General features: G+C 63.1%; 2 protein-coding genes across 6 annotated transcripts in view; both read right to left on the minus strand.

Annotated features, from left to right (window-relative positions):
- Window positions 1-2,828: 2,828 nt before the first annotated feature.
- UTF1 (undifferentiated embryonic cell transcription factor 1) lies at window positions 2,829-3,924 on the minus strand. Its single transcript, XM_064371828.1, has 2 exons — window positions 3,366-3,924; window positions 2,829-3,274 (listed from the first exon to the last, which is right to left on the minus strand). Exons 1-2 carry the CDS (start codon window positions 3,913-3,915, stop codon window positions 2,829-2,831), a joined length of 996 nt encoding a protein of 331 aa, XP_064227898.1. The 5' UTR covers window positions 3,916-3,924.
- A 4,017-nt stretch (window positions 3,925-7,941) lies between these two features.
- Window positions 7,942-25,542, minus strand: part of KNDC1 (kinase non-catalytic C-lobe domain containing 1) — a 59,492-nt gene continuing 41,891 nt past the window's right edge. For 3 of the 5 annotated variants that reach the window (XM_064371856.1, XM_064371858.1, XM_064371859.1), the window contains 13 exons: window positions 23,921-24,014; window positions 23,748-23,845; window positions 23,425-23,639; window positions 20,566-20,679; window positions 19,786-19,933; window positions 19,519-19,698; window positions 18,489-18,695; window positions 17,715-17,797; window positions 17,347-17,497; window positions 12,648-12,770; window positions 12,511-12,570; window positions 11,523-11,680; window positions 7,942-9,793 (listed from right to left, as the gene is read on the minus strand). In XM_064371856.1, coding sequence (XP_064227926.1) covers window positions 9,562-9,793; window positions 11,523-11,680; window positions 12,511-12,570; window positions 12,648-12,770; window positions 17,347-17,497; window positions 17,715-17,797; window positions 18,489-18,695; window positions 19,519-19,698; window positions 19,786-19,933; window positions 20,566-20,679; window positions 23,425-23,639; window positions 23,748-23,845; window positions 23,921-24,014 — 1,863 coding nt within the window. In that variant the 3' untranslated portion in view covers window positions 7,942-9,561. Of the gene's footprint in view, window positions 9,794-11,522; window positions 11,681-12,510; window positions 12,571-12,647; window positions 12,771-17,346; window positions 17,498-17,714; window positions 17,798-18,488; window positions 18,696-19,518; window positions 19,699-19,785; window positions 19,934-20,565; window positions 20,680-23,118; window positions 23,213-23,424; window positions 23,640-23,747; window positions 23,846-23,920; window positions 24,015-25,542 lie in introns of those variants that run through there. The other 2 variants (XM_064371857.1, XM_064371860.1) reach the window with 2 other exon arrangements.

Genomic DNA, 25,542 nt, shown 5'->3' on the forward strand with positions numbered 1-25,542 from the left:
GTGAACGTCCGTGACACCAGTGGCCTGTGCACTCAGAAGTGGCTGTGATGGCAGTTACGTCAGATGCATTTTGCTACAGTTTTTAAGGAGAGGCAAATCTGCTGTCCAGGGGCCCCTATTGAGACCACAGGGGCACTGATTTGAAGAGAGGTCTTGGGGGACCCAGTCCTACCCTAGTGATCAGTCATGGGCAAGATGAGCCCAGCCCAGCACCTGGTCCAGGGGTCTGTGTACCCCCGGCCGTACACAGAGGACCCCCAGCCCAGGACAGATGGCACCAACAGCTGGGTCCGTGCTGCCGGGTCAGGCAAGTGTAAAGACGCTAAAGAAACCAGCTAAGGGCCTGGGCGAGCTAAGCCAGCTGCACTCAAACCCTGGCCGTGTTAAACAGCACACAGGAGACTGATCCTGCTGTGTCCACAGAGCCAGTTTTTATTTTGGAGACAGGCTTTTGCCGGGGCTGGAGTGCCTCTTGCGATCACAGCTCACCGCAGTCTCGGCCTCCGGGGCCAAAGTGATCCTCCTGCCTCAGCCTCCGGCGAAGCTGGGACTACAGGTGCGTGCCACCATGCCCAGTTAATTTTTGTATTTCTTGTAGAGATGGAGTTCTGTCATGTTGCCAAGGCTGGTCTCGAACTCCTGAGCTCAAGCGATTCTCTTGCCTCAGCCTCCCAAAGTGCTGGGATCACAGGCATGAGCCACCACACCCGGCCCCTAAATTGATTTTAAACAAACAGCCAAAATATACTCCCTGCAGCAGATGACAAAGCATTAGAGGTCCAGGGCCTGCGTGTTCAGATTCATTATTCTGGTAACGGGCTCAGGAGGATCATAGCACGTGGCCCTCACCCGACTACCTGAGCAGGAGGGCAGATGAATTCCGCTTGGTGCCCCTAAGTCGCTCCTGCTTGGAGAGGGCGGAGTGTCCAGTAGCCCAGTGAGAGGGCAGCCCCACACTTAGGGTGTTGGTGCATCTGCTGGGACCTGGGCGTGCTGTCGGGCATGACCTTCTGGAGTGCAGTCATGTAACATAGGGTGTACTTCAGCTGTCTCAGACCCCATGGGGCCCCCAGCCTGTGGCTCTGACCTTTGGGGGCTGTGTACGTGAGGGGGATGCTTGCAAGCTTGGCTCATCCAACAGCTTCTTACCAGCTTGGAGAGCCTCAGAAACACAGCAGGGTGGGGCTGAGGACAGACTTCTCTTTCTTAGTCAAGGTCTCACTTTGTTCCCAGACTGGGCAGCAGAAGCACAATCACGGCTCACTGCAGCCTCGACCTCCTTTGCTCAAGCCATGCTCCCACCTGTTTCCCCAAACAGTTGAGATTACAGGTGCATGAGCTAATTTTGTGATTTTTAATAGAGATGTGGTCTTGCCATGTTGCCCCTGCTGGTTTTGAACGCCTAAGCTCAAGTGATCCTTCTGCCTCGGCCTCCCAAAATGTTGGGATTACAGGCGTGAGCCACTGAGCCTGGTCCAGAGTGCTTTTTTTTTTTTTTGTTGAGATAGTCTTGCCTGTCGCCGGGCTGGAGTGCATTGGTGTGATCTCGGCTCACTGCAACCTCCGCCTCCCGGGTTCAAGTGATTCTCCTGCTCCAGCCTCCCGAGCAGCTGGGATTTCGCGCCACCACGCCCGACTAGTTTTTCTATTTTTAGTACAAACGGGGTTTCACCATGTTGGTCAGTCTGGTCTCGAACTCCTGACCGAGCGATCCCCCCCACCGCCTAGGCCTCCTAAAGTGCTGGAATTCCGGCGACGAGCCAGCGTGTCCGACGCTTGGAGTCAGTTCTTGCAGGCGTGGTCTCACAGGCCTCCCCTCAGACCTGGACAAGGTGTTCATTCCCAGGAGCTGCCATCAGCCCCTGCAGGACCTATTCTTCCGGGTCCTGCCAGCCACGGGGGCCCCAGCCCCATTCAGCTGCAGGCCCGGGGCGAGCACTCGTCCTCCCGGGCGGGCCTGCTAATCCGCCGGCATTGTTATGCTAGTGAAATTCCTCCGGGCTGCATTTGTATCTCCGGCTCCACCCAACCCGCCTTCCGACTCAGGGGCCCTCTGTTGCTACTTGGAAAGATGCCTCCTGGGCAGGTGTGCTTCAGTTTTCTCAAAATTGCAAGGACCCTGCCCTCAGCCTCTGCCCGAGGATCGCACCCCAGCCGCTCAGCGCTGCCCAGGGCCCACCCAGGCCAGAACCACCTCCCCGGAGCTGTGGCTCCTGCCCCTTTGTTTCCAAGGACCTGGGAGAGGGCAGCAAGTTGGCTCCAGACTGCCTGAGGCTATGGAAGGACCTTGGAGCGCCCCATGCTACTCTGGGGTCAGTGGGAGTTCTCTCCTGGGCAACTTGGAGGCCGCTCCCCCCCCCACACCCCTGTAGTCAAAAGGTGGGGTCAGCCTCAGTTTCTCTCCAGAACCCCAGCGGAGCCCACCCTCCCCCTCTGTCTTACTTAGTGGGACTCCCCAGGAGGGGCAGGGAGAGTCTGTTGTGGCCTTGAGAATCGCGTGTGCAACCAGGACCCAGCAGCAGGCACCGTGCCCACCACCCCCCAGGTGGCCTCCTGAGGCTCCATTTGCGTGAGCCCCCACGGAGCTCCGTCCACGCCTCAGGAGCTGGTGGGAGTCCCTCCCTGCGATGAGGGCGCTGGAGCCGAGCCCCGCCCTTTGCAGTCCCTGCGCTCCCTCCCAGCATGGAGACCCGCACCCCTGAACAGCCCAGAGTCTAGGAAAACAACGCTTTTATTGAACGTACCTAGGAGTGGGGGTGGGAAGGAAGCAGGAGGGATCAGGGCGGAGGGGCCCCGGCCTGGAGAGGGGAGGCTGCCCGCAGCGGGCGTCACTGGCACGGGTCCCTGAAGACCCCTCGCTCGGCGGCCGCACTGCCCAGGATGAAGCCCACGGCCAGGGACACGGTGTGGTCGAAGGCGCCGCGCAGCTGCTCCACGTGCTGGTTCAGGGTCAGCAGCTGGTCGCGCAGCGGGCCCAGGATGCTCACGATGTCGCCCAGGTGCCCCAAGGTCTGCAGCAGGGCGGCGTTCAGCGACGGGGGAGCGGCCGGAGGGGGCGCGCGGTCCTCGGGGTGGCCGGGCGGCGAGTCGGGGTCCTCGCGGGTCGGGTCGGGGGCTGGCGGCGGCGGGGTACTGGGGACGCGGACGGGCGCGCGGTCCTCCGGGAGGCAGGTGGCGAGGGCCGTCGGGGCGGGGGATGGCGGGGACGGGCTGAAGCGGAGCCTCCAGGTGGTGTCCGCGTCGGGGTCGCGCGCGGCCGGCAGCTGTGCGGCGCCTGGGAACGCGGAGGGGGCGGTCGGGTGGGGGTCCGGGGGCGCGCCCGCCCCTCCCCCGCCGCCCCCGCCGCCCCCGCCGCCCCCGTCTACCTGGTACGCTCGGAGCGAGCGCGGGCGCGCTGGGGGCCGGGCGGCGGCCGCGCTGGGGGCGCCCGGGTGCCGGGGAGCGGCGGCGGGGCCGTTTGCGCCCGTTGTCGCCCAGCAGCCCCATGAGCTGCCTGATCTGGTCGTCGAAGGGCCCGGACGGCTGGCCGTGCGCCTCGCGGAACTTGTCCTTGAGGAACTTGTAGCGGCGGCGGCACTGCGCGGGGGTGCGGCGCACCTGCTGCCGGGCCAGCGCGGCCGACACGCGGCGGTAGGTGGGCAGCGCCTGGCGGCGGTCCAGGAGCAGCGCGCGCCACACGCCCGGCTCCAGCAGCGTGTCCAGCAGCAGCTCCGTCTCCCGCGCGCTCCAGGGCGTGCGCTGCGCGGAGCCCGGGGAGACCGGCGACATGACCTCCCCCAGCGCGCTCGGCGAGGCGGGCCTCCGGGGCGGGGTCGCCGGGGCGTCTCCGGGAGGCCGCGGCTCGCGGTCGGGGCTGGTCGGCGACAGTGGCGCGGGGGGCGCGAGGGGCGGCGGCCTCCGGGGCCGGAGCAGCATCCCGGGGCCGGGGCGCGGCGCGCGGCGCGCTAGGATTCCGGGCCGCGGCAGGAGAAAGGAGGCGGGCGCCGCCCGGGCCGCCCAAACGCGCTCTGAGCCTCCGGCGCCGTCGTCCCGCCGTCCGAGGCGGGTCTACGCGACCCTCCCACCGCCGGCCGCCCCGCCCCGCTCCGCCCGCCCCGCCCCTCCACCCCGCCCGCCGGGTCCTAAGGGGTCCATCGCGGCGCCTCCGCTGGGGGCCTGGGCCGAGAAGACTCGTCGGAAAGGGGGAATCCGCAGCGGTTCTGTTTTTAAGGCCGTTTACGGAGGTGCCGCTTGGCCGCAGCGCGCCTGAGCGCAGGCGGCTCCGTGCGTTTTTACGCACGTGCCAGCCTTTCCCGCTGCCCACGTCCAGGGGTGCGGGGCCCCTCCCGCTGCAGAAGGCGCCGGCGCCCCTGCGTCCCGCCCCCTGTGCCGCCCCCGCCCGGATTCAGCGCCTGCCCCCAGGGGTCCCGGGTCCCCAGCCTGACCGGAGCGGTGCCTGCGGGTCCAGGGGCCGGGTCGGAGGAGAAGCCGCCGCCAGGTGCGGGAACGGGTGTGGGAATTCACGCGCTCTACAGAAGGCACTTTTCGAATCTGAACTTCTTCAGTCTGCAGCGCGTCTGCGGCCCACATCCCCGGGACAGGAAACGCCGTTCCCGTTCGCCACGCGGCGCCGCGCCCCTCCGTCTCCTGGTCCGTGGCAGTTTCTCGCGTCCTGGACACTGGGGAGGACTGGCCAGGTGTTTTGTTGACTGTTCCTCGACTTGGGTTTGCCCGGTGTCTTCCTGCGGCCAGGCTGGGGCGCTGGGTTTTTGGGAGGGAGGCGCAGAGGTCGGGGGCCGGTCTCGCCCCTCCGGTCCTGTGGTTCGGCCCCGGCGAGGTCCACTCCGTGCTTAGGTGGGGGCGTCTGCTGGCCTCACTGTGCAGCTGCCGCCTCCGTCCCTGCTGTGGTCACTGGAATCCGGTCCCCAAGTCAATCCCCTCTCGTGGGTAAGAGTGTCCGGCCCCGCCTCCTGGAGGCCTGTCTGTATTTTCTGGGATTCCTCCGTAAGGAGGCTGGACTCTCCCGGCCTGTGGGTTTATCTGCTCAGTCGTTTATTTCTGCAGTGTGCGCTCGTGTATGTTAATCTTATCCTTTAGGTCATAACCTGATGCTGTTGTTACTTAATTATTTTAAAAGTTCTGTTTATTTTCATTATTTCTGGAGTTCAGTGGCACGATCACAGCTCACTGTAGCCTTGAACTCTTGGGCTCAAGTGATCCACCAGCCTCAGCTTACTCAGTAGCTGGGCTACAGGTGTGCACCACGACACCCAGCTAGTTTTTTACTTTTTGTAAAGACAGGGTCTTGCTTTGTTGTCCAGGTTCACCTTGAACTCCTGGGCCCAAATGATCCTCCTGCCTGGGCCTCCCAACGTGCTGAGATCACAGGCGAACTGGAACTTGCTCAGATCGTTCCGGCTTTGGCCGTTGAGACTCTTCTCACTGCTTCCTCTCCTCCTGTGTCCTGTTGAAACCCTGCTCCCAGCTCCCTGGCACAACAGCATGCTTCTGCCTCATCTGGCGATTTGCCAACCCTGGCCTTAGAATCAGCTTTTCAGACATTTCTCCAGAAATCTGTGGCTCCTGGCCAGGCAGGCCCTCATACGGGGGCTCAGGCCCGTATTCTTTGTTCAGCCCTGATGTGCGTGCCTCTGAGAGCCCGGTGTCTGCGTGTGGGCCTCGGGCCTTGGTTTCCCCGTTACTGAGCTCAGCCCAGTCCCGTTAGTGAGGTGGTGTCATCCAGCTGCTGTTGGGGCCTAGCGTCCTCCCTGGGGTTCCCCACACCCAGCTTACCAGACAGTTCTAGGTTTTTGTTGGTTTTTTTTTTTCGGGTTGTTACAAATTTATTGAATGTACTGTGCTGAAACTCGGGGTTAAAGATCCCTTTTTTGAAAATAATTCCAGAATTTGGGGGTGCAGCCCAGTTGAAGGCTGACCTGGGTCACCCTGTCCCTGGTCATTGCTGACCGGCTGGTCCAGGGGTAGACATCTGGCCCAAGCTGGACCCATCCGAGTCCTTTGCTAAGATTTGCCAAACCGAACCCAAGGAAGGGCGTCCAGGCTACAAGAGCTTTTGACAGAGGCAGAGATTTATGCACCTGCCGCCCTGAACCACACAGAACAACTCATAAAAACAGAGAAAAACCACAGAGAACAACTCATAAAAACACAGAAAAGTCCACACAGAACAACCCATAAAAACAGAGAAGAGACGTGGCCTCTGTGAGGTGCGATGTGTGAAGGGCAGATGGAGATGTGGGGGGACCATACTTGGTCACGAGAGGCCGAGGACCTGGGGCCAGGAACCCTCGTCAGTGCTGGCAGGAGCGCACGTGGTGCAGGCCCTGTGGGGAATGGGCCTGCCGTGTGACCCCACACTCTCCCGACAGGCCTGCCGTGACGCCCCACACAGGCTCCCGACGGGCGTGCTGAGGAGAAGCTGGGACGGGACGGGAAGCACAAGTGCAGACACACGGTGGGAATTCCCGCCGGCCTCACGGCACCCTGTGAATGAGGACGGCGCTGGAGCGACAGGGCCTCTGTGGTCGGTGGGTGAGCGGGCGCCATGGCACTTGACAGCGCAGGGGAGGACCACACGGGGCAGGAGCCAGAGCAGTGAGGCTCATGGGGTCGCTGGCTGTCAGTTCTCCAAGAGAAAAGTCCTGTGCTCAGTGGAGCTAAGTTTATCAGAGCCACTGCCATGGGAGGTCTGGCCAGCACATGATCTGGACCCAGGGCCACCTGCCTGGGGCAGCTCCCGCCCGTCACGGCAGGACTGCACCGTCTCCTCATCTTCAGGCTTTTCCTGGGCCTTCCTCCAGGCAGATAACCTCTCGGTTCATCACAGGAACCCATCAGCTCTTTCACAGACGCATCCACAGCTTACACCCAAAGCCACCTGAAGCCCTGGCCTTGAGCCCCTCCCTGCGTGGTGTCCACCAGTCTTAAACTGTGACAGCGGTGACTGTGTCCATTCCAGGGTAGACGCCGCACCTGCAGGAGCTTTCCCTCCTGACCTCTCTCTCGGCTGTGGTTAGAGCTACAGCGAGCTTGCCCTGTGGTGACGGGGGCCCAGCCCTGACGGGGAGCTTGCCCTGTGGTGACGGGGGCCCAGCCCTGTGGTGACGGGGACCCAGCCCTGACGGGGAGCTCACCCTGTGATAATGGGAGCCCAGCTCTGACGGGGAGCTTGCCCTGTGGTGACGGGGGCCCAGCCCTGTGGTGACGGGGACCCAGCTCTGACGGGGAGCTTGCCCTGTGATAATGGGAGCCCAGCCCTGACAGGGAGCTTGCCCTGTGATGACGGGGTCCCAGCCCTGACAGGGAGCTTGCCCTGTGGTGACGGGGGCCCAGCCCTGATGGGGAGCTTGCCCTGTGATGACGGACGGGGACCCAGCTCTGTCTTGCCCACAGGCTGTTGGTGATGTCTGAGCTGCCAGCCGGCAACCAGCTGGGGTGGGCAGTTTAGGACAAGTTGACCCAAGAACAGCCGTGGGTCTGTGCAAATAGCCTGAAAGAACTGGCGGACGCCTGTCCTGATTTTGGATGAAGACACTGCTCATCCAGCATCTTTTTTGTCAATGGAAGGGCAGGCACGTGGATGTGCTCACGTGCACGAGCGTTTCAGGGTGTCCGTTCTTCCAGGCTATTTGCAGTCTTCACCGAAGCAAGTGTTTCCTGCATCAGCGGCACACGCTTGCTTGTTCCCGTGGCTGGGCATCGTGGGGCATCTTTTCTCCTGGCAGGGCCTGAGTTTCGACACACGGGGCGGAGCCAGGCCTTTCTCAAGGCATCAGAGGGCGTCGCTGCGGACCAGCAGGTCGGTCTTCAGTCCTGGGTTGAGTGCGTCGCACGCCTGGAGTCCTGGGGCGCTGGTAAGGGGTCTTCGCGTGGCCGTGAAGGAAACCAGCTCAACCTGCAGAGGTCACTTTGGGGACCCACAGAGTGACCACACCACACGGGCTCGGTAGAAAGGACTTTATTTAGAAATCGGTGCTACAGCACCAGGAGCCATGCAGACAGTGGAGCTGGGGCCTGAGCCGGCTGCCCCCGGAAGTAAGTCCTGACCTGGGCCCCCCTGCCGCCCCCATGAAGTAAGTCCTGACTGAGGGAGCGTTGATCTGCACCCGACACTCTGTTAAAGACCGAATCTGATAATGCGGGCGTGGCTCAGCAGAACATGATCCTCATAGAAAACCCTAAGAAAAAGTGGATGTGAACTGCGTTTGCGTTTGCATGGCCAGGACAGCTTCCTCTCGTGTTACGTTGAAGCAGGGCCGGACGTCGCCAGGGAATTTATGTGGGAAGCACATCCTGACGTGAAAAATGCAGCGTTTTGTTGAAAGTAACGGGTTTCCTAGAAATGCCACTAGCTGGTTGCTCTAAGGAATGACTTTCTAAAACTCAAGAGCACAACCCTGGGTCTTGCGGTGACTGGCACCGTGATAGCCACGGAGCTGGGGCGGTGCTCGGGGCTCCGGCCACCCGGCCACAGAGGCCAGCGTGGATCTGACTGTCTGGGTCTCCCATGCCCCGGCTGGGGGCTCCACACCAGCTGCCCAGGGTCCAAAAACCTGTCTCCTCTGGTGAAGTGCGAGTGTGCGGCGAGCTGCGGAGGCCACGGGCGGGCTCTGGGGCTGGCGGGGCGGCGGACAGGCTGTGCAGACTGCAGGCCTTGCACGTGCGTGGCTGCTGGAGGCCGAGGGTAGCAGTGGCTTCTGGGGTACAAGATGTGTGGGGACACTCTCTGGGTCACCGCTGCAGAGCCTCCACCTTGGAGCTGCTGTGAGGGTCCTTTCCAGGAGGCAGCGCTTTGCCCAGGGTGGGGCGCTGTTCTAAGCTGGGGGGCCCTGAGCCATGGGTGAGGGGCCCAGCCCAAGGTGCTTGCTCCAGCAGGAGGCCTCAGGCACCCGGGGGTCTGGGCTGGGGAGGGGTGGAGGGGGTTCTGGGTGTGGGTGGGAGATGAACGTAGGCTCTCAGACAGGAGGTCTCAGAGTCCACCCCCCCCGAGCTGTGGGTGGCATGGAGGTCTCAGAGTCCCCCCACCCGGGGAGCTGCGGTCGGCATGGAGGTCTCAGAGTCCCCCCACCCCGGGAGCTGCGGTCGGCATGGAGCTCAGAGGTCAGCTTTGGTCCTTGGTTGCTCAGCCGACCTAGGCTGGCCCAGAAACCCGCTCAGGGAGCAGCTACTCTGAAGTTGGCAGAGTCAAGGTGGGGGAATTGCCGGGAACTGGGTAAGAGCCACTCATCTGTGTGTGAGAGGCGCAGACAGGCACAAAACTCCTGGGAAGTTCAGTCTCTCCTTTTCATTTTTAAATTTAACTTTTTAATTCTAGCAGAAACACGCAAACCTCCAAGACTCTTGTGCCGTCCCGGCTCTGTCTGCTGGGAGGAGACCAGCTGTGCCCGTTCCCATGGGGTCCCCCGAGCCTCCATCTCCCGGTCCAGCTCCCCAGGGCCCCGGGGGCGGAGGGGCCTCACTAACTGTGGCGCCTGAGACTCGGCTCCTGCCTCCCGGCCCCCTGCCCCCCTCGGAGTCGGGTTCAGGTCTGGAATTCCACACCGGGCCCACGCTTGAGCTTGGCTACTGGAATGTGGCCTTCATCCTCCGTAGCTTGTCCTGAATCTTCCGTGAGTGCTTCTCGCTGGGGACGTGGTGGAAGTTGGCCCTGCTGTCTGCGGCCAGCGTGGAGATGTTGGCGCCGCTGAAGCGGGTGATCCTCTGCCGGAGGTATGACTGGAGCTTGGGGTCGGGGCTGAACGTGTAGGGGTTCTCCTGGAACGCGTGCACCTGGCTCACCACCTTGGCGATGTTTCTTCGGTCGGGGGAAGAAGAGACGTTAGTTTGCATGGGGCAGGGGCGCGGCTTCCCCGGGCAGGGATTCCCCTCGAGTTCTTAGGAATCATTTGCGCTAAACCTTTTCACCGCATAAATACTGAAGGGTGAGTTTCCTGTGTTTATTGACTGGGCCAAACCTCACGCCACTCCTCAGACCTTCCCGTCTGTCCACCTCTCGTTCACAAACGTTTATGGAAACCCCACAGGGTCAGGCTTGTCCACGCTGAGCCTCCCAAGAGGAGGAAAGGCCAGTCGGCCGCAGGGGCTGCAGCTGAGGGGACGAGGCAGGCAGGAGACGCTGCTGCCATGTGGAGCGTTCACACCTGGGAGTCGCCACGGCCGTGCCCACGGCCGCTTTCCCGGGAGAGCTGGTTGTGGACAGTGACCAGCTGTAAACCTGTAGTGCCATTTTCTTTCTTTGGAGACAGAGTCTCACTGTTGCCCAGGCTGGAGTGCAGTGGCACAACCTCGGCTCCCTGCAACCTCTGCCTTCCGGGTTCAAACGATTCTTCTGCTTCAGCCTCTTGAGTAGCTGGGATTACAGGTACCAGCTACCATGTCCGGCGATTTTTTTTGTATTTTTAGGAAAGACAGGGTTTCGCCATGTTGGCTAGGCTGGTCTTGAACTGGCCTCACGTGATCCACCCGCCTCAGGCTCCCAAAGTGCTGGGGTTACAGGCGTGATCCACCCGCCTCAGGCTCCCAAAGTGCTGGGGTTACAGGCGTGACCCACCCGCCTCAGCCTCCCACAGTAAGTTTTTAGTTCTCTTTTGCTGACGTGGGTTTTCCGATTTCTTACAATGAGCGTGCATTTATGGCGTATTGTAAATACTGCTTTTAACTTGGTGCCTAGCTAAGAAGGAGACTTTGCATGTATCAGGTTGGGGATCCGTGGACACCTGGTCCACTGGGCACTGCTCCCCAAGTGGGGCCGTCTTCCCTGGAGAAGGGTGGAGCTGCCGTGGCCCGGGCAGCCTCCTGACCGTGTGTGCACAATGGAGGGACAAGAAGAGATGGGAGGGTGGGGGATTGTGTCTCGAGGGAGGGAGTGAGGCCGAGCCGGGACTGAGGGTGCCTGAGTCCGCTGGTCACAGGCCTGAGCCTCTGAGGAGAGGCTGGGCTGTGGCTTCCCAGGTGGAAGAGCCTGTGTGGCCAAGGGTGTGTGAGCCGTGGGTCGTGGTGGTAGGTTCTAGAGCGAGCCCATCTGCGCCTCCCAGGCGGCATGCTAGGTCACTGGCCCCGGGTGCTGGGCGGGACAGCAGGACACAGGAAGAGGCTGAGGACTCATCATGGGTCCCACGTGGGTGTCTCTAGGGAAAGGGCTCTGAGGGGAGCAGGGACGCGGTGGCACCCAGAGGTCAGGGCAGATTGGTGCCAGGCAGCCATAGTGCTGCAGAGATCCTAGGGTGGGGTGGAGAGTGTGGCTGCGTGGCAACAAGGGTCCCAGAGACCACGGAGAGTGTGTGGGGACCGTGGACACCAGGAGAGCAGGAAACGTTCTGAATTTGCAGAGGAGGTGGTGCCTGGAGGTCACCCTGGGGAGAGGGAGCTCTGAGGCCGCAAGGACCAAGTGAGGGGCAAGGTACTCAGGTCTCTGAAAAGCAGGGACAGGAGGAGAGGTGCCACCCGGGCCCCTCCCCACCTGGGGGTGTGACCACCCGAGCCCCTCCCCACCTGGGGGTGCGGCCACCTAAGCCCCTCCTCACCTGAGCTTGCTCCACCTGTGGGCCCCGTTGGTCATGGTGAAGCCACCGGTCTCCAGCTGCTGGATGTGCATGGCCAGGAGGTGGGCTGAGGGCAGGGTGGGCTGTGCCCGGAAGCGCCGTCCTTCCATCAGACACAGGCTGTCACTCTTCAGGAAGACCTGGTGGTCCAGCCAGGGCATGGGCCGGGGAGAGACAGGGCGCGGTCAGTACAGGAGCCAGCCGGGGCCGGCCTAGCCCACCCATTCCCAGTTGGTCCTGTGTTCCACGTGTGGGGGTACCCGGCACTCTGAATTAGCTTCCAGTCAGGAGGGTGACGGGTGGACTTGGCTCACACCTGCAGGCTCTTACACGAGGCCCTGACAGCTGCTACTGAGAAGGGGAGTCCCTTTCCTTACTCTCTGCCGGACTCCAGGAAAGAGCCAGGTGACCTGACGTCCCCAAATGAGACCCGGGCTGGTTGGCCAGGGCCCCTCGTCTGCAGTCCGGCAGGGACGTGCAGGAGCCCTCCCGCCTCTGGAGAGCTGCAGCTGGGGCTGAGGCCGGGCTCGGACACCCAGGGCCGGTGCGGGCTGCGGCTGCTCTGGGGTTTGTCTCTCTCATTTTGGGGAACGCCCAGTCGTTTCCAGCAGCGCTTCCTTGTTCATTATCTCATGAGGCCACCCCTGCCATCCTGGAGGAGGTCCAGGTCGGTCAAGCTCAGGCCCCAGCTGCAGACCTCAGTGCTGTGCTCTGGGCACCTGTACTCTGTGCGGGGACCTTAGACCGGCAAGGCCCGTGACCGAGCAGGCGGGACAGCTTTGCACAGGTGGCGGCAGAGGCCCCGCAGGAGACGACTCCTGGGCCTCACAGTGAGGCCACCCCGGCCGGGCCACCTGTGCACACCGTGGGGCGCCTGCGTCTGGGTGAGTGCGGCAGGCGCTACCGAGTGGGTCATTTAGGAGAGGGCCCGGCTGGGCGAACGCCGCCCGGCCAAGGAAGCTGCTGGTACCTCCACGGCTTTCAGCTCCTCCATGACCGCTGCGATCTTTGCAGGCAGAATTCTCCAGGCCTGAAATGTTAGCGCAGGTGAGACTCCGAGGCCGAGCCAGGGCCCACCCCGCGCCTCGGGGCCCCGAGGGCACGCACGGGGGACTGCCTGACGGCCGGGTGCTCCAGCCCGCCCAGGATCTGCATGGCCGTCGCGAAGTTCCTCTGCTCGTAGCAAGATTTCGCAATCAGCAAAAACTTGGACAGCAGGTTCACCTGCAGCTGCAACGAGAGAAGGCCACGCTCAGCGCCTGCCGGGCTAAGACGAACGAAGGGAGCGTCTGGGAACCGGATAAAACCACCCAGCTTCAAGACGGGAGCACGTGCCGCTCGTGCGTGGAAGGGAAGCGGCCGTGTGGACGCAGGTGAGTGGGGCCGAGGCTGTGGAGGGGGCTGGGCTGGCGGGATGGGGTGAGCGTTACTCCAAACAAAACATAATAAAAGCAATGTCTGGTACGTGGAAAGATTTGAAAATAAGTCCAGCCTCACTTCTCAAAAGCAAAATTGTGCCAGGACGCCCTCCCCAGGCATCTTCAGGACGGGGAAAGGTGTCCCCACCCAGGGAGAGGCAGTGTCACGTCCAGGTGCAGATGGGGAGCCGCGGGCAGCTCCTTGCCCCCCACCGAGCCCATGGCAGGAGCGTTTGGGTGCAGTCCAGGGGTGGGCACTTGGGTGCCGCCACCTCCTCCGTGGCTCTGTGGCGGGCGGTGATGACCCTGCTGGCTTTGGTGGGGACACCCTGTGGGTGGCGAACACCCCCCCAGCAGGATTCTGATTCTGAGCCGTCCCGAGCGGCTGCGTCTCAGATCCAATTCCAGGGCTTCAGGAAGATTCTGGAGAACTCAGCTGACCCCTCCTGTTGGAGCACCCTGTCCCTGAGGGATCACCCGGGCCTGGGCCATCTTTCCACGGAAACCAGGGCTGCAGAGTCCAGGGACGCCCGCCTGGAGTCTTTGCTGTGTGGCCCAGGCTGGAGTACAGCCCTTCATTCGACTTGTTCAATAAAAGCTGGTGTCAGCCTCCGCTTCCCGGGTTCAAACGATTCTCCTGCCTCAGGCTCCCAAGTAGCTGAGACTGCAGGCAGGCGCCACCACGCCCGGCTAATTTTTGTAGTTTTAGTAGAGACGGGGTTTCACCATGTTGGCCAAGACGGTCTCAAACTCCTGACATCAGGCGATCCGCCCGCCTCGGCCTCCCAAAGTGCTGGGATTACAGGTGTGAGCCACCGCGCCCGGCCCCCGGCTCGACTGTTGTCTGCAGGGACCCTGTGCAGCTGAAGGCCCCTCGGATGATCCCGGGTCGGCCCTGACCGTGGCCCCAGCTCTCCTGCCCCAGCGCCTCGAGAGGAGCTTGAGACGCGTCTGTCGGATAAACTTTCTGCGCACCTGGCACTGCCGCCTCGGTCTGTTTCTTCGTCGGTTTAAGTATGTAACTTTCAGTCCCACTTTTCCTGTCGTAACTTTAATTTTTAATTGTAAAAAGCATGTAACAGAGGATCAGCTGTGCTGAAGCGTCCACGCCGGGACACGCCGGGAGCAGATCTCTGCGGCTTTCCGTCTTCCCAAACCGAACCGTGCACCCATTCAGCACCGGCTCCCGCCCCCGACTCCCAGCGCCAGCCCTCACCCTGCCACTTTCTGTCTCCCTGAATCCGGCACCTCCAGGCACCTCAGGTAAGTGGAGCGCCCGGAGTCCGTGCCTCGTGACCAGCTCACTCCCGAGCGTGATTCCCTCCAGGGTCGTGGTGCCGTGGCAGGCGTCAGAGTTCCCCTCCTTCTAAGGCCGAGTGATCTCAAGGTACGCAGAGGCCACACGATCTGTCTGCCCCTCGGTGGACGTTTCGGTGCCTCTACCTCGCGGCTGTGGTGTTCCATACTTTTATTAAACAAATTGAATGAAATCAAAACCCTATTCTGCTTTCAAACTCACCATTTTATTTTATTACTTTTTTTGAGACAGGGTCGCTCCGTCCCCTAGACGGCTGTGGTGCGATCTCGGCTCACGGCAGCCTCTGCCTCCTCGGCTCCAGCGATCCTCCCACCTTAGACTCCCGACGAGCTGGGACTACAGGTGTGCACCACCGGCCTGGATACTTCTTTATATTTTCAGTAGAGACGGGGTTTCACTGTGCTGTCCAGGCTGGTCTCAACTCCTGGCTCAAGTGATCTGCCTTCCTTGGCCTCCCAAAGTGCTGGGGTTACAGGCCTCGGCCCCTGCGCCCGCCTGTTTTCTTAAGGTGAGAAGTTTTACGTGGTTTTCTCCCGAAAACTGTTAACGTTCGGACGTCGGAACGGAACACACCGATCCCTGGGCATGTTCACTGACCACTCCTGCCCTCTGTGCTCACATTCTGTATTTAAACAATTTTCTGGGATCCTAAATTTACAAACGTGAAGCTCAGTCTCCTGGATCATTGTGACATCACAGCCGCTGACACAACACGTCAGGACGCGCGTGTCTAACACTCTTGTTAGACGGGGGGTGCGGTGATTTCACAAGTGGGTCTCGGTGAGCTCCCTCCTGTCCTGCCTGGTCGTGCGGGGCCTGTGCTTAGGGACCTGCTGCTCCCATTTTTGCCAACAGTGATGTGGCCGCAGTGCTGAGCTCTGTCATGGTGACGGCAGCCTGGGGTGTGAGCCTGCACGGCTCCTGCCGACCCTGCAGACCCGGACACGGGAGCGTGACTGGGATGAGAGGCCGTCCTGGAGACCCTCAGGCAGGCAGGGCGTCCACAGCTGGAGGTGGGCATGTGACCGGGACGAGAGGCCGTCCTGGAGACCCTCAGGCAGGCAGGGCGTCCACAGCTGGAGGTGGGCATGTGACCGGGACAAGTGGCCATCCTGGAGACCCTCAGGCAGGCAGGGCATCCACAGCTGGAGGTGGGCGTGTGACCGGGATGAGAGGCCATCCTGGAGACCCTCAGGCAGGCAGGGCGTCCACAGCTGGAGGTGGGCATGTGACCGGGACAAGTGGCCATCCTGGAGCTCCTCAGGCAGGCAGGGCGTCCGCAGCTGGAGGTGGGCATGTGACCGGGACGAGAGGCCATCCTGGAGACCCTCAGGCAGGCAGGGCGTCCGCAGCTGGAGGTGGGCGTGTGACCGGGACAAGTGGCCATCCTGGAGCTCCTCAGGCAGGCAGGGCGTCCGCAGCTGGAGGTGGGCCTCTGTCAGGCTGGGAGGGGCCGTCCCCACCTGCTGGGGCAGCTTGGGGTGAAGGTTTGCCCAGGACGCTGCGGTTAGCCAGGTGACTGCCATCTGTCCTCACTCTCGTCCTCACGAACCCGTCCACGGCCCACGTGTGGAGGCTCTGATGTAGGGAAATCGCATCTTGATGTCCCTCACGAAATCGTGGAAACCGTGGATTAGAGCATACGGGGCCACCAGGCTCCCTGTTCCGTGTCTCCGCAGGTGGGCCGTGCTGCTCAAGCTCCAAAGTTGGAAAATTCTCAAGGAGAGAGAAGGCAGCACCTCTGCACTGGCTCACAGGCCCCAGGGCTGGCTGCGGGCGGGAGGGGCTCACGTGAAGGAACAGTGGTAAGGGAACAGCCCCGTGGAGGCCCCTGGTGCGGGGCCCCGGCCCTGGCCCTGCCCCAGCCTCTGCCCCCGGCGCCTTCGGCCCACTCCGGGACAGCAGCGGGGACGGCAGTGATGGGTTTGTGGCCTGGAGCCTGTTCCTTTGTTCCTTGGGCCCAAGTATTGCTTTCAGGGAACTTCGGCCTAGGAGGGGGTGGGTGTCCACCCAGGGCCAAGGCTGCCACCTCCCTGCTGCAGGGGAAGGGGCCACACTGCACAGAAGGAGCCCTGCGGTCCTGAGTCTCATGTGGAGCAGGACCTGGCCACCCCAGCCAATGAGATGAGGCCAAGCTGAGCTCAGGTGAGATCAGAGGCCTCTGTCATACGGCATCCGCCCATCCGCTGGGCGAAGGTGCCTGCTGGGGGAAGGAGCAGACCCCCAGGGCTGGGGGACTCTGGCCTCCTGAGCAGCTGTGGACCCCGATGCCTCCCGGGCAGGGGAGCACGGTGCCTTGCCTGACAGCAGGGCGGGGCGGTTCAGGAGCCCCCTGTCCAGCCCAAGGCCCACAGGACCTGGAAGAGGCTGAGACTGGGCCCCGGTGCTGGAGCTTGACCTTGACCTTGGTCAGACCACAGAGCCGTCATTCCACAAACTGAGTGAGAAGCCACAATGAGCCTTCAGCCGGGGCGGGGGAGCCTAGGGTGGGACGCCCAGGGGCCAGGCTCAGGCACAGAGGGGACGGGGCCCTGGGGTGGGGTGCTGGGGCAGAGCCCAGTGTGTGTGTGGGTGCTCTGTGTGTGTTGTGAGCACAGGTCGGGGTGGTGGCAGTGGTGGGTGCAGCTTGTCCTGAGTCTCCAGGCAGCCCGGAGCTAAGGAGCACCCACCACTGAGAGGAGTGGTGTCCAGCTGCAGATGTGGATGTAGCTGTGGACGTGGCTGTGGATGTGGCTGTGGCTGTGGGGGTAGCTGTGGACGTGGCTGCAGACGTGGCTGTGGATGTGACTGGACACGTGGAGACGTGGCTATGGATGTGGCTGGTCGTGTGAGATGTGGCTGGGATGTGGCTGTGGATGTGGCTGGGATGTGGCTGTGGACATGGCAGGCAGTGCTAGGGGAGATGCCCGTCCCCTCAAGCCTTGGGTCACGTGTGGCTCCGAGGGACATGGAGTTGGGTTCACTGCGTTGGGGGAAGAAGGTTCAGGCCACAGCCTTGCAGGAGGTGCCACCAATCCGGGGCAGGCGGACCCCACGCCCCGTGCTGGCATCAGAACTATGGGGTGCCCACCTTGGAGGTGTGGCTGGTCACAATCTCGGCGGCTACCCAGGTGCTGACGTCATCTGCGTTTCTTAAAAGCTGTAACAGATACTTGTCTTGAACGTAATTGGGCAGAAATAAGCTGCAGGTTTTGGCCGAAAGAGACTCAGGAGAGCTGGCTCTGGAAGAGAAACACGGCACCCGTCACCCCAGACCATGTGCAGGTGTCCCGGCCCCGGAGCTGCTGGTGCAGCGTGGGCTGGGGTCTGGCCGTGCGGCTGCTCTGACTGGCAGACAGCGCTGTCTCGGGTCTCCGGAGACACAGGCATCTCCTGCTGGTCAGGAGCACCCCCGAGACCCTCCGTCACCGCTCCCAGCCGAGGGCCCGGGACACTCACTTGGGGATGGCGCTGCTCTTGTCCATGACGCCGAGAGCCCGTGAGTTCAGGAAGTGGACCGGGTGGCACTTTTGGAACAACTCCTGCCGGGACATGGAGTGAAGAGGTTCAGGTTACCAGCCTCCAGAGCCTCGTGGCCAAGGCCAGGTCCCAGGGAGGGTGGGGGTTTTGTGGGGGCCATCTCTGCAATCCCGGGTTCAATGCCCACCCAACAGTCCACAGAGTCGGCCGCAGGGCTCCCCGTGTGCTCGGGCCGCAGGGCTCCTGGCGTCCAGGCAGCCCCTGTGACAGCAGGTGGGATCACGAGGTTGGCATCACTGCTGTCACCTGCTGTGTGATCCAGGATGGCAGGGCCTGGGAAGGGGCTGCCTGAGGGCTGGCTGTAGTGGAGGTGGAGGAAGTTGGGCAGAACCCTGGCAGCTGGGTGGGGGCACAAGGAACCGGGTTGGCCCAACTCCCGCGGAGGGGCTGGGGGCAGAGACTTGGCACCCCATATGGCCCTCAGGCCGTCCTCTAGCGCCTATGAGGCCAGAGTGCTGGGCAGAGGCAGGCCCAGACCCTGCAGGCAGCGCTGTCTGAAGAGAAGGACCTGGCTTTGCTGGGACCAAGCCCCTGCTGGGGCCTCCCGTTGAGGCGGCAGCTGCCCCGACCGGTGCGCCTGGCAGCCGGCCCCTCCCTGCCTGTCTGTTCCTCCGAGAAGCGGCCGCTGAGGGCCCTGTGGGTGCCGAGTGTCCCCGGGGCGGGTGACCCGGTGTGGATTCTCACCCTCCTCACCTGCTGCAGCAGCGTGAGCTGGCTGAAGAGCTGGTGGGTGCTGTACTCGGTGAGGAAGTAGGGCCCCTTCTCACTGGTCTTGGCACAGGGGCCGTAGAAGTCCTCGAGGAAGCAGGGCTTGGGCAGCGCCGCGGCGATGGTGTAGGGGCGCTCCTTGTGCAGTGGCAGCACCAGCCCGTTGCCCCGCGGCAGCCTCCAGGGGAAGCTCTGCAGGGCGGGCCGGGCACTGAGGGGCCCCTCCGGGTCAGGGGTCCAGGGAGGCTGGGCGGGGGGAGGACCAGGCCAGGCCCAAGCCCAGCACTCCTCAGACTGGCCCAGCCAGAGCCAGAGAGCAGCCTGCCCACCCACTGCCGCGCTGACACGAGGATGCTGAGGTTTGATGGAAAGGCCATTCACCTCCCCACACTGGTTTCTTCCACTCAGTATCTGGCCAAGGGTCAGGAAGTTGGGGACAGTGAGTCATAGCAGGACTCTCCTCACCTGAGAGCCTGGGAGAGCGCAGGAGGTGCCGGCCCAGCAGGGCTGCCTGGGACCGGGAACATGGAGGGTGTGCACGTGGGTGTGTGTGGGTGCACGTGTGGATGTGTGTGAGGGTGCACACGTGTGTGAGGGTGCACGTATGTGTGTATGTGTGAGGGTGCACGTGTGCGAGGGTGCACACGTGTGAGGGTGCACATGTATGTGTGTGACGGTGCACGTGTGTGAGGGTGCACATGTGTGAACATGTGTATGTGAGGGTGCATGTGCGAGGGTGCACACGTGAGGGTGCACGTGTGCGAGGGTGCACATGTGTGAGGGTGCACATGTATGTGTGTGACGGTGCACACGTGTGTGTGTGAGGGTGCACATGTGCGAGGGTGCACGTGTGTGCATGTGGGTGTGCGCAGCTGTGCACACAGGTGCATGTGCCTGTGTATGCATGTATATGGATGTGCAGCTGTGCACGTATGTGTGCACATGTGTTCTTGAGGCTGGGCTCGGGGCCACAGCTGCCTGTCCGGGGAGGCCCTCCCCTGGGAAATAGCCCCACCTTCCGGGAGAGGCCGTCCTCCGAGAGCCTCTTACAGAGGACGTTGAAGGGTCTGGCGTCTTCCTCCGCCTCCTTGGGGTTCTCCAGGTCTGTGCCTCGAGGGCTGCCCTCCGCCCGCCGGTCTGTGCCCACCTCCAGGAGGCCCAGCAGGTGCTCTGCGGAGCCGTCCAGGGGTAGGATCTAGGCAGAAGTATGGCGCGTGGCTGTCAGTGCCACCTTCCGGAGGAGGGCGGCACCTCCCGCCGTGGGGGTCCGGGGCGCGGTCACCTTGGAGGAGATGAAGTCCTCCAGCTGCCCCAGCAGCCCGCCGTTCCGGGTGAAGTCCACGGCGTAGCAGTCCTCCACCCAGGCCTGCAGCACGCACAGGCTCCGCCTGTAAATCTTGGTGAAGGTCGAGGTGGGGTCCTGGTGGGCCCTGGAGGCATGGGGGAGCTGCCTGAGCTGCCAGGATGTGTGAGTGAGGGACAGAGGCCCGGGGGCTGCGTGCGGCTCTCCCGAAGGGGCAGGGCGGGACCAGGCTCCGCATGTGCAGGAGGCTTAGGGGGCTGGGGGTCTTCTGTGGGTCCCTCCCCCAAGGCGGGAGCTGACTGGCTGATGGCCTGAGGTGCCATGGGGTGCCCAGCCTGGGCGTGTGTGGGCCTGGGCAAGGGGGTGCATGGGTGTCCTAGGGGTCAGCAGGTCAACCTAGAGAGAGGCAGAGTACCTTGCCCTCCCTTGACCCCAGCTGCTGGCCACGGGTGCAGAGGGAGGCTGGGGGCCAGCAGGACCCTCGGCTTGGTGTTCCCGAGCTGACCTGCTGACTCTCCCTGCCCTCCACTTTCCTCCTAGTCAGCAGGAAGAGCCTCCACTCCCCAGGCTCCCAGGCCGCTGCCCTCCTGCCCCGGTTGCTTCCTCTGCGTCCATGCCTGTCCCCGACCTCCGGCCAGGCTTCCCTGGCCCCTCACCCCCCAGGGACTGCCTTGGCCGTCACGGCGGCTACACCAGGCCCAGGGGAGCCCGCCCCGCCCCGGGGAAGCTCTGGCGGGCGTGGAGCTGTGCGCGCAGTACCTGGACAGCGTGCTGTCGATGCGGTCGAGGAGGAAGTGCAGGAAGTCGTGGGGCGTGCAGAAGTAGCGGAAGGTGTACAGGAATTGCTGCACGTAGCCCTCCAGGAAGGCGTCGCTGTGGGGTGGGGCGGGCAGCGGCAGTGAGGGGGTGCTGCGGCCCCGCCCCAGGCTCTGCTGGTGCTCTGGGGGTGCGAGTGTGTGTGAGTGTGAGTGCGCCGTCTCTGTGCATGTCACTGTCAGGAGAATCCCCAGAGAAATTAAATACCCTTGAATTTTTCTGGGGATTCATTCTCTAAAAATGAATACCCTTGTGTGTGTTGGGTAACATCTGAACTCCCAACCGTTCCCAGCACCAGGCCTTTCTGAACGTGGCCTGTGCGGGGCCTCATGGCGCCTCCACTCGCCGGGCCGTCAGCCTGGGAAGCCGAGGGAGCCGGTGCCTCCGGCCGGGCGCGACGCTGCGCACTCAAGGCTCCTGCGTCTTCACCGGGAGCAACCGGCCACCCTCAGAAGTCACTGACCGGGGCCCTGCACGCGGGTCAGGGCCTGTCCCAGTGTCCTGGGAGCCCGACCGCCGTGGTTAGGAAGGCGAGGCCTGGCAAGGCGTCCTCCCACGCTGGAGGAGCCTCGGGCAGGAGACAGGGCGGCTCTGGAACCAGGGCCTGGTCACCCGCTAACCTGGGGCCGAGGACACAGGTGGCCACAGCTCAGGCCAAGCACTACACAGGCCCACACACTACACGACATCCCACGACCACACACCACACAGGTGCTCACGTGCCAGGCAATACCCCATCGCCACCAGCTCTACAAAGCGGGGAAGCCCCTTGTGACCACATGCATGGCCAGGAGACCCCATGCCACACACCACACACGTGCCACACACACCACACACCACACACGTGCCACACACACCACACACCACACGTGTACCCCACACCACGGACAACACACGTGCCACACACCATACCCCACATCACACTACACACGTACACACACTATACCCCACACCACACGTACACACAGAGCACACTATACCCCACGCCACACACCACACGTGCCACACACACCACACGTGTATACACCACACTGTACCCCACACCACACAACACACATGGGCCACACACACCACATGTACACACATACACTATACCCCACACCACACACCACAAACGTGCCCCACACACCACACACCACACGTGTACACACCACACTGTACCCCACACCACACACGTGCCACACACACCACACGTGTATACACCATACTGTACCCCACACCACACACCACACATGTGCCACACACACCACACGTGTATACACCACACTGTACCCCACACCACACAACACACATGGGCCACACACACCACATGTACACACACACCACACTATACCTCACACCACACACCACACTAGACCCCATGCCACATACCACATGCACAGCCAGGAGATTCTCCTTCCGTGGAAGCACAGCGCTCACACTCACGTCTGCAAGCCACACAGAACACAACCACAGACATGCACACACACACCTGCACACACACCACACTACACCCCAAGCCACACACCCCACACCACACTATACCCCACACCACACACGTGCACATATGCCATGCCATACCCCACAACCATACGCCACACACAATACTCCACATCACGCACCGTATATGGGCACACAAGCCACACACACTGCCCCACACATGCACACCACACGTGCCTACCACACCACACAACCCACAACCACACCCTCCATACAAGCCTAAATACACATCACATTTGTATACTCCACATGCACGATACAGCACATCACACAACACCCCGACACACCACACGCGCGTACACAAGTATACCAGGAACACGCCACGCTGCACACGTGCACAGCCACGCACACAGGTGTCTCCCACAGCAGCACAGAGACCCTATGGTGGGTGCGGCCTGCCTGTCTTGCAGATGAGGAGGCTGAGACCTGGGTCTGAGGGTCGGCCTGGAGCCCTGGCTCGTAGGAGGCCCCAGGAGACCAGGGCCAGCTCCCCTTAGGGTAACGGGGCCGGGGATGACACCACCGTTCCTCTCTAGGGCCTCCCTGTCCTCACTGCCTGCTGGGCCCCAAAGGGCAAGTGCTCCTCTGCTCGGAGAGGACCCTTGGGGCTCCAAAGTGGTGTCATGAGGGTCCCATAGCCAAAATGGGGTGGGCCGGTCACTGTCCGGGAGGGGGGCCGCCTGGGAGTGGGTCAGACCAGTGGGTGCAGAGCTCCCGGTGCCCAAGAACAGGGTGCAGCCAAGGTCCCTGCAGGGCAGAGCGGGTGAAGGGCGAGGGGGCGGGTGGGGCGGCCGGGGGTCTGGCCCTGTGGCCTCGGCAGAGGTGAGGGGACCCGGTGGGTCCTCCCCGCTGTGGGTGCACGCACACCAGTGTTTACGGATCGGGGTCTCGGGAGCCAGTGCGCACACCGAGCGGGGCGATGGCAGAAACCCCCAGCCCAACCGCGTCCCTGGGCCATGAGGCTCCTTGCCGGCTGTTCTGACGCGGTGAGCCGGGCGGAGTCCAGGCCACATCGCCGAGCGGCCGTGTGTGTGGATTTTTGGAAGCCGTTCCGCATGTTAATTATGTAGCACCTCCAGGGACTGCCGGGCGCACCCCGAGACCCGGTGTCCTGCAGGCAGTGGAGGCCACTCTGGCCGGGGTCTCTGCAGAGCACGGTGGCCCCCGGCAGACCCCAGCACGCGGTGGCCTGGACCCCGAGTGAACGTCTTTCCCAGCTGGCAAGTGCACACCCAGCCCGGCGGAGGGGCCCGGCACGCGCCCCCCCTTTTTCGGCGCCCAGGGCGGCTTCTCCCTCTCCCGGCGCGCTCCCTCGTGGCGCACCTGGAGTAGAGGTAGGCCATGAGCCCCAGCGGCGTGCCGGCCTGCAGGGTGCGGGCTTTCTGCCGGCCGCCCGGGGGCTTGTTGACGTTGTAGAAGATGAGTGAGGAGGACTCGTCCAGGGGGCTGAAATCCAGCGTGTCGCAGGGCGCGGCCGCGATGTTCACGATGACCGGCAGGGCGCAGGGCTCCAGGCCCCAGCGCTCCGCGTACAGGACCTGCCGGCGGGACGCGGGCGCTGGGTCACCCTGCCCCTCTCCCCGGGCTTCCCCTCTTAGGACCCGGCACGGACAGACTGACGGCGTCCCGAGGTGGGAGCCACTTGCCTGCAGGTACGTCTTCACCAGGCTGAGGAACTGCACCCTGGACTTCATTTCTTCCAGCTGCCCTTTCAGTTTGGACAGCATGGTCTTGACGTCGGAGCCTGCGGGCAGGGCACAGTGGGCTGGGGCCGGGCTCCCGCGGCCGGGGCGTTGCACCTGCGCCCCCGAGGCCTCACCTTTGTTCCTCTTTTCCTTCTGCAGGAGCTTCTGGTAGAACTTCAGTGTCTTGCGATAGTTTCTTTTCTCGATCATGAGCTGCTGCTCCAGCTCCTGGTGATGAAACAGCGCCTAAGCCCCAGGCAGCCCTGACACGTCGGCCACATCCAGGGCCGGGCCCTGCCCCGCTGGGGCCTCCCAGGCCTTGGAGATCAGCTGCAGGGCAGCGTCCCACAGAGACCGGCCCACACAGCCAGCGAGGCCGGCCCCTGCCCGGGCAGTGTGGTGTGGGGTCCTCTGCTGTCCCCCGGCTCACAGGGCAGTGCCCAGCGCCCCTCACCAGTCAGGCCCTGTGGGGTATGCTCAGGGGACGGTGGGCGCTGCTGTGTGGCCACCACCTGGGGCCCTCAGTAGAACCAGACGCCTCCCAAGTCAGCCCCAGGCTCTCCCGCCCAAGCAGGTGGGGCTGTGTCACCTCTGGGACCCCAAGCACAGGTTGTGGTGGGGGTGCAAGGGTGCGGGAGGACAGGGGTGCGGGGGGAGGATGCGGGGGGGAATATGCGGGGTGAGGGGTGAGGGGAGAGGGTGTGGGGGAGGGTGCGGGCAGGACGGGTGAGGGGAGAGGGTGAGGGGGAGGGTGCGGGCAGGACGGGTGAGGGGGAGGGTGAGGGGGAGGGTGCGGGCAGGACGGGTGTGGGGATAGGATGCGGGGGGGAATATGTGGGGTGAGGGGTGTGGGCAGGACGGGTGACAGGGAGGGTGCGGGCAGGACGGGTGTGGCGTCTGCCTGTTTTCGTTTTCTATTTTTATTGACTTTTTTATTTGTTTTTTAGAGATGACGTCCCGCCCTGTCACACAGGCTGGAATGCAGAGGTGCAGTCGCAACTCACTGCAGCCTTCACCTGCCTTGGCTCAAGCAATTCTCCCATCTTAGCCTCCCAAAGTGCTGGGATTGCAGGTGTGAGCCACTGCACTGGGCCTGGCCTTTCTTTTAAACTTAGGCTTAAAGAAGCCCAAACCGTATGGAGTCCAGCTGTCCTGTGCTGACAAGACCCTGGAAACTGTCCTCCTGGGAACTTGCCAGCTGACCATCGTGGTTTGCTGGGCAGTGGCCGCAGGGCTTGTCCCAGCCCATGGCTGCCCCGTAGTGTGTGAGCGTGAGTGTGAGTGTGAGTGCACGCCCGGGTGTGCTCTCCTGAACCTGCCCAGGGTCTGAGTTCCTGCCTGGAAGATGGAGCCGGGGACCTCATCCCCAAGGCTGTCTCTGTGAGGGAAGGGACTGAGGCCAGAATGGCAGGTCCTGACTGCAGGAGCCGGGAGGGAGGGCCGCTGGGCTCTGCTTCATGCACAGACACCACCTGGGACTGAGCATGTCCTGGGATGGGATTGTATTCAGGGAGAAGGGGCCCCATTGTCCCAGGACGCCTCCCACGCCTGGCTGGGCAGATGCTCATCCAGCACTTCCTCTGTCCTGCGGGACGGGCACCCGTCGTGGAGGCTGGAGCAGGGGTGCCCTGAGGATGAGCCTGCCGGGGCAGTGACCCCAGAGATGGCCCTTCCCTCCAGGGGCACAGCGGCAGATACAGCCTCCTCCTGCACCTGTGGGGCTTGGCCCAGCACCGAGGAGGGGAGTCATTCGCGG

Source organism: Aotus nancymaae, unplaced genomic scaffold (assembly GCF_030222135.1).
Source record: "Aotus nancymaae isolate 86718 unplaced genomic scaffold, 86718_ANA_hifiasm-v0.15.2.pri h1tg000193l, whole genome shotgun sequence".
Classification (NCBI taxonomy): domain Eukaryota; kingdom Metazoa; phylum Chordata; class Mammalia; order Primates; family Aotidae; genus Aotus; species Aotus nancymaae.